Here is a 12994-nt window from a genome sequence, read left to right on the forward strand (position 1 = left end):
TAAATAATTGTACTAGTTAGTATTTAAAATAGCTTATATTCATGTAAAGTAAGAGCCATTTGGATGGGCTTAAAAAAATAACTTTTATGTATGAAGTACTTTTAAAATTTTGAAGTGCTGAAAGTTATTTTTATAAATAAGCAGTTGAGTATTTGGATAAAAGTGCTTATGTTGAAAATAAGTGTTTGAATTTTAGGGTTAAAAGAATAAAAAGAGTAGTTTGGAAATTTAGTTAAAATATAAGGGATATAAAAGTAATTTTCATGATCAAACAAAATGGTTTTAAACACTTAGAAAAAAAAGTTAGAAATTTCAACTTTTTATTTTTGACTAACTTAAAAAACTTTATGACTTAAAGTTAGCATTATGCAATACGTCTAAAAACTAAAAATGGACTTTAAGTTGATTTCCAAACGGACTATAAAAGGTATTGTTTTGTTACAAATGATAGTTTACTAATTTACATTTATTATTTCAATTTCAAACAAAAATATAAGGGTTAAATTGTTGGATATTTTTTGGTGGAACTTTGTGTGCAAATGACAAACATATAGAGCGGAGGGAAGAAGCCCTATAGGATTCCAACCCGCAAAACAAAACCCTCTCAATGAGCGGAGCCGGTCGGTGCATGTGAATGTAAAGGTATTATCTATTGCTCCTTTATTAGTGCAGGTTAGGGTTCTGAAATACGTTGAATATAGTGAGCTGGGCAAATTATTTGTGATGACAAATTGGGGCTCGCGTATACCATATTAGGTTTTCTTACTTAATTCAATTCATTTTGTTTTATCTCATCCCTAAAATTATTGGTTGGATTAATGAACATCAAATCTACGTAGAAGCATGTGTAGGGAGAAGGAGTTCCTTATCGCAATCCTCTATGCAGAATTGGTGATTCATGAGAAAGACTTGAACCAACTTGACTGGGCAGGAATTGTTCAAAAATTGTATCATCAAACACGCAAACAAACTAGTGTAACGGAAGTGCAGACATTGTACAAAAAATTTAGAGATGAGACAAAGCAATTCATGGATCTGTTACAAGTTACTGGTTATGAATGGAACCCAAATAACAACAAAGTAACTTGTAAGGATGACCTGTGGGAACATATTAACTCCGTAAGTTTAATTTTTTGAAATTACTTTACATCATTTGTACTCTATTTGGTTAAGTTTATTTACTCTAATAAATTTATTTTCTTTCACAGGTCCATCGTGGTGAGAAGCACTTTAGAAACAAAGGCCTTTTACATTATAATCTGTTAAGGGATATATTCTGCAATGATTTTGGCACTGGTGAACATGCCAATTACAGTGTCAATTCTGGATATCTTTCGGAATCAGACGGAAGAGAAAGAGGAAGGCAGGATGATAAAGGAAAGAAAAGGAAGAAGCAGAGGGAGAAGTATTGTGAAGAGGAAGGAAAAATTGTAAAATCTTCCCCATATTTTAAAAAAGTGCCCGACTATGAGAAGACTGGAAGTAGTAAATTCATTGTAGCTATTTCTGATTTGTATATGAAGCCTATCAAGAGTGAGTGCATGGTTACTGTGGAAACACATCAGAGGAGTAACAAAAGGAAAAGAAAGAGGAATGCTAAATGTGATGATGATGAGAAATCGGGATATGATATGAGGGAAATGGATGCCAAACCAGTCCTGATTGGTCCTCCTGATACAAAATTGGAAGATATTAGTGTGAAGGAGAATAAACAATCTGGTTATTTTGATGAGGGATGTACTACTGTTGCTTCCATTACAGTTGTTCATGGTGATAATGCAGTGGCTAATAGTACTGATAATCTCTTTTCACAGTTTGCATACAAAGGTGGAAACTTTAGTTCCGGTAAAAGGAGAACTGAAGATGGGAAGATTGCCCTCAAGTCACATGTTTGTGGCCCTCTCTCTCGAAGGCTCAACACAATGCAAAAGTCTTCAGAATCTGGCTTTATGATTGGAAATGTGAGTCATTTATCACATCCAGAAGGAGGTTGCGGACCTAAAGCTGGTAAAACTGTGTTTGAACCTTGCCTATCTCAGAATCAGATCAATGAGAAGATGATTGGACAGAAAGCACGAGTGGTTTCCCCTTACTTTGTGAACTCAAGGAATGGAGAAACTGAAATGAAAATAGGAAGGTCTGTAGAATGTGTGACGAAAGGAAATGGAAAAAGTGACAAAAAATCACGAACCAAAGTTCGAGTGGTTTCCCCTTACTTTGCTAACTCAACAGTGGGAGAAGAAATAAAGGTAGGGAAGGATAGATCAAACCCTTTGAAGAACTTTCTCAACGGAAGAAAGGTTTCTCCCTACTTTCAGAATGCACATCGTGAAAAGAAGAAGAGTAGAAAAGGTTCAAAAAGGCGGAAACCTTGTCTCTCTGCTTCCCAGAAAAGAGACGAGGCTTATTTAAGGAGGAGTGAAGATAACACATGGGTACCTCCGCGATCCCCATTTAATCTCCTCCAAGAAAACCATGCTCATGATCCTTGGAGGGTGTTGGTTATTTGCATGCTTCTAAATTGCACCACCGGCGTGCAGGTAATTGTTGCCACTGTTCCCTTTCCTAAGCAGTCAACAAAATTATGATTCTTGAGATGTTTGGTTTATGTGACTAGATAAAGTTTCTTGCATTTTAAGCGGCAGGATCGTATGAGCAATTAGGAAACAGATTTAAGACCTACAAAGTGATATATAGGGAGATTTTCCATTGACAAAAAAGGGGATTTACAGGCTGTTGTTAACTGATAAATTATTGTGCCTAAGTATCAGCTAATTGATTGCTTTGCATTAGCTTAAAAGTACTGGTGGACCTATTTAATGAACAATATGTAGGAGCATCCAATTTTGTATGGGGCATTTCCCCTTTTCCTATGGTTCAGGCTGCTTGTTGATCAGAAGTGAAGCAATGAGAGCGACATTATGAGGCCATTTGGATTAACTTATAAGCTGTTTTCAGCTTTTTTTGAGTGTTTAGCTGGCCAACTTAAAGTTATTTTGTGCTTAAAATAAGTCCCAATAAATAATTTATTTAGATGAACTTATTTTAAGCAGTTTATAAGTTGAAAACAGCTTATAAGTCAAAAAAAAAAAGTTGTCTGCACCTATTTTTTTTTAACTTATAAACAGTTTTCAACTTATAAGCTGCTTAAAAATAAGTCAATCCAAACAGGCTAATAGTTATTTGTGTCTTAAATTTTTTGTAATGACTTTATTCTGCTTATGTAGGTTAAGAGAGTGGTAGAAGAATTTTTCACTCTGTGTCCAAATGCTATGGCTGCTACAGAGGTTGCTGTAGGGGATATTGAAAAGTTGATACGGCCTTTAGGATTATATACGAAGAGGTCACTGGCTATTCCACGGCTCTCTCAAGAATATCTTGGAAAAACTTGGACTCATGTCACACAGCTGCATGGTATTGGCAAGTAAGGGAACTCTACCTTTTGGACCCAAATAAATGGTTTTAGCTCGACATGATTAGTGTTTTGCTTTCCAGGTATGCAGCTGATGCATATGCAATATTTTGTACGGGCAAGTGGGATCAAGTACATCCAAACGATCATATGCTAACTAAATACTGGGAATTCCTGCATGCAAATGGCTCGGCCCGAGGATGCAATATGTATTTACCTGAAGATGATGCATAGTTAGGGGGTATATTTGGGGGGGTCAGTTACATTACATATTTTTGGTAGGTCTGGACTTTTTTGTGGTATATAGTACTTACCTAGGCAACTACTTAATATATCATCTCTGCATATGAGAGGTGCTAACTTCCTTTATTTCAATAGTGTTCCTTTTCTATGGCTCAATATACTGAACATCTAATAAATGCTCAACATAAACACAAATTTGACCCAGAAAGAGTGATAAAGTACTCATTAGATGAAGAGAAAGTCGTCTTCACTAATTCTCAAGCATCTGATCACTTGGAAAATAAAGGTTAAATTTAGAATAAAAATGCTGTGGTTTTGGCAGAAAAGAGGAATATTTTGTCTCTTATACAAAGCAAGCTGTGGATCGGTTGCTATTCTCTTTTTCAAAGCTATCAAGGTTTTAGTTATTTTTTTTTGTCCAATTAATTCTGGAATGTTCTACCAGTTTTTCAATATGGACGTACTGGATAGGATCGCATCAATATTACTTCCTACACATTTTTTTTAAATAAACAGATCTTATTCAAGGATCTCATCCCTCGTGGCGGTCAGGGATTGAGCCACACACCCCCAAGCCTTTACATAGATAAAATATAAAAGTACAAAGGAGGGGGACATAAACCGCCTTAACATAGATAAAATATAAAAGTACAAAGGAGGGGGACATAAACCCTACCTCCGGTCCTATGGTGGTTCATAAGTCGGCCAACCTATTAAAGTTGGTCATCTCATCCCCAATACTAATAAAGCGCAACCTAAACACTATGCATCTATGAGAAGACTCCTCTTGATACAAAGAATCTAGGAAAGCAGCAAATAAGGGAGATTCTCCCCTTTACAAAATAGTCCTAGCTATGAATTCTTCAAAAAAGCTATAACTAACATAAGAGACAGCTAGTTTGAAGAAAATAAACTACAAGAACAAAAAAAAAGCAAAAGGAAGAACGTGGTAGTTACTTGACCCTCTAGAGTTGTCTTCTGTTGAAGTTTGCCCAATCAACACGTCAAATCCAGTGACACCAAAACGAAACAGGAGACTATGGTGGTTGCTTGATTCGTTTGAGCTTTCTTCTTTTGAAACTTTCCATCCCCATTTTGTCAAGTTGAAAGAGTGCTTTTGCCTCTTTAGGAAGTTGCTGCATACTGAAATATAGGATAGGAGTAGTGCATTTATGGTTGTACTTAGAGAGGGCACCAACTGTAGCATTAGCCTCCCTAAAGTTATGATTACATCTGAAAAGATATAACTGATTTGTGATGCCCCTGAGCTTGTCCAAAAGGTGACTAACCGACCATGGAGGGTCTACAAGTTGTCTTATCCACTTGATCACTAATTCAGAGTCAACTTCCAGAGTAACTCTAGTGTATCCTAAGTGGAGACACTAAGTTAAACTAAAAATTCCAGCAAGAACTTCAACTTGGTTGTTTGTACCCTCCCCCATAGGACTAGCAAAGGCAAAGATAAGATCACCTTGGTTGGCTATAAGGATCCCTCCTGCTCCAATCTTGCCTGAATTATCAAGAGCACTGCCATCAATGTTCAATTTAACCATGTGAGCTACAGGTCTGATCCATCGGACAATAGTGATCTTCAGCTCATGCACACACTTGTCTAATAAAAGAACTAGGTCTTTCCAGTTGGAGGGCCATTTAATATAGGGGTAAACTGTGGTGAGCAGATTCACAATATCCCTGAGCATAGAGTATTTAACTCAATAAGGATAGAATGGAGGATGAGCTTATGAGCCTCATTTTTGTACTTTGTGGTCCACCATCTCAGTAGGTTCCTAAGAGGTATATAATCTCTATCAATATCAAGAGATACAACAAATGTGCTCCAAATATGTTTACCAAAATGGCTAGCCACAAAAATATAGTGTATGTTGTCTTGTACAGGCCTGTAGCAACAGTAACAATGAGAAGGATCCTCACCAAATGTGCTGAGTTTTTCATTGATGGGGAGTTTTCTTCTAAGTGTTCTCCAAAGCAAGAAAGAACACTTGAAAGGAATACACTTATGCCAAGTGAACATGTTGATCATGGTTTTGTTCCTTTTTTCTCTTATCAAATCTCAGGCAGGATAAGGCAACTTCCGAGATTTATCTAACACCTATGCCCCTCTCATCATAGGGATAACTTAGGTTCTTCCAAGAATACCAATGGTATTTTTTTTCTATCTCTCCAATCCCAAAAGAAGTCTGCAGTGATAGATTGAATCTGTTTGATGGTAGTAGAGGGAGGTGAAGTGCCAGATAGAATATGAATTGGAAGAGCTTCAATGACATGCTTCACTAGAGTAGCTTTTCCCCCATAACTTAAGATTTTAGCTTGCCAGCCAAAGATCCTAGCCACCACCTTTGCAATCAGATCATAATAATGGATAACTCTTTGTCTACCAATGTAAATGGGGCATCCAAGATAGGTAATAAGACTGCTCTTTTGAGAGAAACCAATTACCCTCTTGATCCTATCCACACTAGGCTTGAAAGCATTAGAAAGGACCATGAAGTGACTTTTATCTCTGTTAATAAGCTGACCAGATACTTCCTCATAAGTGGTAAGGGTTTTAATGACTAGCTTCAAAGTAACCCCCCTTCCCGAAGAGAAAATAATCACATCATCTGCAAAGCTAAGATGGTTGATTTGAGGACCATTCTTCTGCATGTAGAAATCATGGTATTGAGGATTCCTGTGAAGTTCATTCATGAGTCTAGATAAGACTTCAACACCAATTATGAATAAAGGAGGAGACAAAGGATCCCCTTGATTAAGTCCTCTAGTAGAGTGGAATAAGCCATGTTCGGACCCATTGACAATGAAAGAGTACTAGTTATCAGACATTATCCTCCATACCATATCAATAAAAGCTTCACCAAAACCCATTTTTCTAAGCACTAGACAAATGTAAGACCAAGAGACCTTGTCATAAGCTTTTGCCATGTCTAGTTTGATCAATATATTTCCCTCTACGTTTGGTTTTTTGATTTGGTGGATAGCTCCTGAGCCAACATAATATTTAAAAAAATGCTCCTATTCTTGATAAAACCATACTGATTGAAAGAGATAAGATTAGGAAAGATGGGGGCTAATTTGATGCACAGAAGTTTAGAAATGATTTTGTTGGTAAAATTGCTAAGACTAATGGGCCTGAATTTAGACATCTTATTAGGATGGTTCACTTTTGGGAGTAGAACCAAACAAGCATGAGTAAAATATTTAGGAATAGTTTGACCACAAAAGAAGGAAAGGAAAACTTGCAGTAGATCAACATCAATAATATCCCAGCATGTTTGAAAAAACAGTCCATTCATGCCATCAAGCCCTACAACTGAGTTGGGGTTCATAGATAAAACAACCATTTTAATCTCCTCCATAGTAGGTAAATATTGAATAGCATCATTCTGAACTTCTGTGATCATTCTGGGAATACATGGAGATCTTGCTCATGAATATATTTTTCCTCTCCAGTGAAGATTTGTTGAAAGTGTTCACAAGAAGCTTTAGCAATTACCTCATCCCCTTGTAACCAACTCCCTTCTTTATTTTGGATTTTGTGGATGTGAAGTTTCCTCCTCCTACCCTTGATTAAGGCATTTTTTTAAATTTTTTTAAAGGAAGTACCTGGAGTTATTGTCCCCTTCCTTAAACCAGTGTAGTTGAGTCTTTTGCTTAGGCATAGAGTCCTCCAATTTCAAGTATCTTATGTATTCAGCATTGATGGCATGGAGGTTAGCTCTATTGTCATCAGATTGCATGTTAATAAGATCCTCTTCAACTTTTCTTTCCTTTTCCTCATATTCTTTCACCTTAGCATATATATCTCCTAATTCAGCTTTGGACCAGTTGCTAAGGGTGGATGCAAGTCTCTTCATTTTCTGATGGAAAATTCACATTGGATTACCTTCCAAGTCCTTTTTCCAGCAGTTAGTAACAGTTTCCTTGAATGAAGGTTGATCAACCCAACAATTAAGAAACTTAAAGTATCTGATGGGATTGTGTTGAGTCTCTACCATTTTCATAAGAAGTGGACAATGGTCAGACCCCACAGAAGGAAGATGAGTGATAGAAGTGAGGGGAATTATATCTAACCACTTATCATTGACCATTGTCCTGTCCAATCTCTTCCAGATTCTAAAATTAATATCCCTCAAATTAGACCAAGTATATTTCTGGTCACTGAATTCAATATCCATGAGACCACATGCCTCAATAACACCGATAAATTCAAGGCTCTTTCTCATATTGTAGATGACACCTCCAAGCTTCTTTGAAAGGTCAGTTATAACATTAAAATCTCCTACAGTACACCAAGGTAAGGAGGTGCTGGACTGTTGGAGTAAACTGTCCCAAAGAGGTCTTCTGAGCTAGTCTTTACACTTGGCATAGACAAAAGTGATGATAAAAAGATGGAGGGATAAAACATGGGTAATCTCACATGTGATATGTTGCTCATCATTACCAAAAACCTTACAATTCATATCCTTGGTCCAAAACAATCATATTTTTTTAGGATTATGTAAAGCATGATCCATTTGGAGATAGTTTCTGAAGTTATGGAGGTGAGAATTGTCAGAAAAAGGTTCTAAAATAGAAATGAGAGAAGTTGATGAATATTTTTGAGGGTTTTGATTCTTTCCATGACACCTTGGGTATTAACACTCCTAACATTTCAAATAATACTGCTAACCATTGAGATATTTTGGATTTAAATGATCTTGTGATTGGTCTACCGGCAGGGGCAGAATTGGTAGGACTAGTGTCTTTGGTGTGAACTCAGTTCTGTGAAATCCTCTAGGAGATAGTCCTTGATTGTTAGTCATTTATTGGATCTCTTCCTCCATTCTAGTGGCACTAGAAGGACTGAAAGCTTTGATTAAGTGTTCACTGACCTCTTCATCCTCATCCTGCCCCTCCTCTGTATGGTTATCTTTATCAACCTCATTTTGAGAGTCTAAAACTCCATATTCATTAAAACTAAGAGGGGGTAGGATTGGTTTTGAGGGTATATTTGGTATTGGAGATATTAGGTGTTTTATCAGGAGGTGTATTCAGATTAGGGAGATTATATTGGGTAATATACATCCCTATCTGATCATCCTCCATGACAAACCTTTGACTCATATCCTTAGCCATAGGTTCTTCTTGTTGAGCAGTAGTTCCACTAGGTGCCTGAGATTCCACTATGTTGAGATTCAGTTCCTCTTTTTTTTTGATAGCATCTCTTCTTTTTTTTGCTCAGTTTGTTCTTCTTAGCAATAGATTTCAACTTACTAGTGCTGGCTAGTGAACCCATGTCCTTAGCCATAGTTTCTTTATTCTTAGCTTGGTTATCAGCAACAGTAACCTGAGTATTTGGTTGTAGCTCAGTTTGGTGGAGGCTGACATTAGTATGAGAGATAGTATTTCTATTCTGAATTCCATTATTCTAAATGACTGCAGGTTCCATGATCCCACTTGAAACCTCCACCTGAATACCCTTTGTGTTTTGAACATGACCAGAATCAGTGTTTGGCCTGTGGCCTTGAATGAAATGATTGTTAGTGGTAGATGGGACTCTAAGGTCCATCCTAGGGTCAATCAAAGAGTTCCCATGCAGAATATGGGAAAAATCCCCACCTCCCCTGGTTACCCCATCTTTTAGATTAGTGATTTTCTCCTTATTTCCTTCCACCATACCCATAACAACTTCATCATCATCTAACACATGAAAGACATTATTGGGGGGTCACAGGATAAGGGGAGCATTGAGTCAATACCTAAGGTCCTTTTGTCCACATCTCCTTGCTTTTGCTGCTTGTTTTTGTTAGCAGTACTAATACTGTGTTGGATAACTTTGTCTAGGGAATTGGGGGATGGGAGAGATAAGTCAATGCCTATCATTTGTTCATGTTGCTGTCGGAGGTTGTTATCCTATTTTATGGTACCATTCTTATGATTTTGAGTCTTATTTTGATGACCATGACCCTGTTAGTCCTGTTATTTTTCCTCTTCTGAACCTTCCAGTTCTCCTTATGCTCTCCTTATGCTGATTATATTTCTCAATATGTATTGGTTGTTTTGAAATGTGAGCATCTTGAGCACCCAAAGAATTAGTAGACAAGTTAGTAGTAACCTGTTGAGAAGAAGGGTTAGTGTTTACCTGAGTGGTGACATCTATATCAGAAGACTTTTTTCCCTTAGCTTTGTTAGCAGCTTCAACTTCCTTCTTTTCTTGTATTCTTCATTACTTTTCCTTATATTGCAAACATTATTAGTACGGCCTTCGTGCTTGCAATAAGAGCAATAATCAGGTAGAGCCTCATATTGGATGGCTTTCCATCTACCGATGGTATGATCCTCTTCATCAAATTCCATCCAAACATGAGGGGGTCTCTTCTTGGTAATATCAACTTGCATTCTCACTTTAGCCATATTTCCTCTAGTTTTTTATAGAGAGGAAGAATCAAGGTAAAGAGTTTTACCAATGGGGGAGAGAAGAGGAGTCAAGAATTTTTTATTGTAACAATGCCAAGGTAATTCAGGGAGAGTGACCCATATAGGGACTATGGGGGTCTCTTTTTCGGGTGTTAAACTGGGAGTCCAAACCTGAAGTCTCATAAGCTGCCCCTCAATGTACATTCTCTATTTGTTCTAAACAGAGATATGGTCCTCTTCATTTTCCAAATCAATGTAAATTGCCTAGCAGGGAAGTGGGTTATCTTAACTCCACCAGTAAGCTGAGTTTGATGGATGAAGCTCTTCCTAATAAGTTCAATCCTAGGCATATCATTGGTAAACTTCCCCACTAGAGTATATTTACACCTAGAAGCTAACTTAACCAAAAAATCTTTTTTCTTATATATGACAGCAGACAGGCCCTATCTAGTTGTGATAGTAGGGGGTGAGATCTCAATAGGGACATCATTTTTATCTTGGTTGGTCCTTAATATTGTAGCATAAGTCTGAATCACAATGAAGGAGCCTGGTTCAGGGACCAAAGCATTTTTAGGAGGATTATTGGGAGTAATTTGGTTGGGAGTTTTGGTCAGATTGTCTTTGCCATTGAGATATTTGTTATGGTTTTGAGAAGCTTTAGGCGCTGAGCGAGAAAGGTCTCTTCTTTCCTTTCGGTTTATTCACTGAGTTTCGAATTCTCCTCACGCTTTTCCATCACGATTTTATCTTTGAGAACACTCACCTCATCGATTCTTCCCCTCGTTCCTTTTATCTTGGACCTTTGTCTGACTTTCTGTAGGTAACTCTATCTAATTCACTCTCTTTCTTCTCGCGAACAATTTGGAGCCGGGCCTTCTTTTCGCACTATTACGGATATGAAAATAATGGTCAAAATCTGGCTTATATTCACATAGCCCACTCATAAGAATAAGACGTTCAACTTGCTTGTGCCTGCTGTTACCTACCGTAGGACCTCCGTCCCCGAAGCAAAGAAAGAGGAGCAGGACCAACCAACTGTATCCTTTTCCGTTATAAGTAGAAAAGAGAGGTGCATGATCTCGCGCGACATCTAAGACTAGTTTCGCTTCCTTACTCGCTTACTACAACTGCTTATTTCCTCGGGGTGTATTTGGCAAAATTGGAGGTGAGTTTGGTAAGATCATGGAGGACAATTAAGACAGATTTCTGGGGTGGTTGTGATTCACCCTTAGACTTACCCTCTAACCTATGTATAGAAGTATTGTTATTGGAAGGATCATTCTCAACAGGGATAGCATTATTAGGAGAGGACCCTACTATAGTCTTACCATTATTCTCATCATGTTACATAACAAGAGTCAGTGCACATCTATTTTGCTCAGTAGAATTACTAGTAACATGATCATTATCTTTGTTCATAGACATAGTAACATTACATGAGGAATTATCATTGATAGGATTAGAATTAGGAAACTTACCTAGCTCAGTCTGAGAATCAGCTGAGTATTGCTTAGATTGATCAATTCCAGCATAAGTGGATTCCAAATTTTGAGGATCCTGTATTTGTTGCTCCTCTTCACTCGGGGTGTAATCCCCAACATTCAATTCCACTCGAATCTCGCTGGAGTTGTCTCAAATATGAGGGCGACTGTGAGGCGATGCAATGGTGATTCCTTGAAAATTCGCCTGAGCTGATCTCTCAATTGGCATGACAGATTTAAATGAAATTTGGTACAAATGTGGAGAATAATGCTGAAATTCATTCCATGTAGTTGGTATTACTCGAATATTTCCAGATTATGAACAAGAGATTACTTTTTGCACCTATTTCAGTTTTTCTTCAGTGACGTGAATAGTGATCATAGGTCTATTTTTTCGTATTACTGGAGCTAGGAATGGAATTTTTGGATGATTCGAATTGGGTTTTGTTCATCTCAATAGTATATATGTTGTTCATGACTAAGTCCAGTGGTCTGGGGAGCTTTACAGGCGGAGGGGCAGTCATTCAGGCGGAATGAGTACTGTTCACACATGGAATTTTTTAGAGAGAGAAAAAATAGTCGTTAGTTGCGATCTATGATCCTTGGGTAGACTTGGGCATTTGATTTATGGCCTGTGAAACAAAAGAAGAGATTGACACTTCTTACACATTCAATTAAACAAAAATACCTCTAAACTTGAATAGAGTTTTAAGGTCGATCTCACAATTTAAATAAAAAAGAGCATGAGAGGAGCACACGGGATGGGTGTAGCAGGCATTGCTAACGCATAAAAAGGGATTTGGATAAGGATAATGAACAAATGAAATGAGGATTTTCTTATCAAATTCTCGTATGTTCAATGCACTTTACTTGTAATTTGTATATGACAAAACCCCATTGCTTTCCTTTTGTGTCTACTTTGGTAATTGTACTGTAGAGCACTAGAGGTAAGACTATATGTCTCCTTTTTGATTGATTATTAATAAACTACACCATGTTTATATGGAAGGCTTCAAGTATTGTAACTAGGGGTGTGCATCGGTTGATTAGATTTGATGTATTATCGATTTGGTTTATCAATTTTCAATTTTTAAATATGCTGAACCAATAACCAAATCAATAAGATATTTCTTAGAAGTTTTTGGTTTATCGGTTATTGGTCCTTAACAGTTTGATTTTTGGTTTAACCAATAAGAAAATACTTATAAAATATATGATTTCTTAATAATTTGACGTGACAGAACAATAATATAATTTTACATAATGCTCATAAAATAGAAACAATAATAACTAACATGAAAATAATTATACTAATGCAACACAAATAAAAGAGCTAGGACAATAATGTGAATTAAAGTCTAAAAGGGCAAAGGTAATAATCAGTAAGGTACTGATATTAATATTTAATATTTATGTAGAGGTAAAGTAGTTAATTACTACAGTT

The 12994-nt window shown here is 37.0% G+C and overlaps 1 protein-coding gene across 3 annotated transcripts; it reads left to right on the forward strand.

Annotated features, from left to right (window-relative positions):
• The first annotated feature begins 507 nt into the window (after positions 1 to 507).
• On the forward strand, positions 508 to 3863 carry LOC129874000 (methyl-CpG-binding domain protein 4-like protein). Of its 3 annotated transcripts, none has more exons than XM_055949206.1 (5): positions 508 to 642; positions 840 to 1119; positions 1209 to 2540; positions 3228 to 3424; positions 3496 to 3863. In XM_055949206.1, the coding sequence occupies exons 2-5, from the start codon at positions 844 to 846 to the stop codon at positions 3644 to 3646; spliced, it is 1956 nt and encodes a 651-aa protein (XP_055805181.1). In that variant the 5' UTR covers positions 508 to 642; positions 840 to 843; the 3' UTR covers positions 3647 to 3863. The 3 variants fall into 3 exon arrangements, with proteins under 3 accessions (XP_055805181.1, XP_055805182.1, XP_055805180.1); XM_055949207.1 differs by having other exon boundaries at positions 514 to 642; positions 887 to 1119; XM_055949205.1 differs by lacking the exon at positions 508 to 642 and having other exon boundaries at positions 649 to 1119.
• The last annotated feature ends 9131 nt before the right edge of the window (positions 3864 to 12994 follow it).

The sequence above is a fragment of the Solanum dulcamara genome, chromosome 11 (assembly GCF_947179165.1).
Source record: "Solanum dulcamara chromosome 11, daSolDulc1.2, whole genome shotgun sequence".
Taxonomy (NCBI): Eukaryota; Viridiplantae; Streptophyta; class Magnoliopsida; order Solanales; family Solanaceae; genus Solanum; species Solanum dulcamara.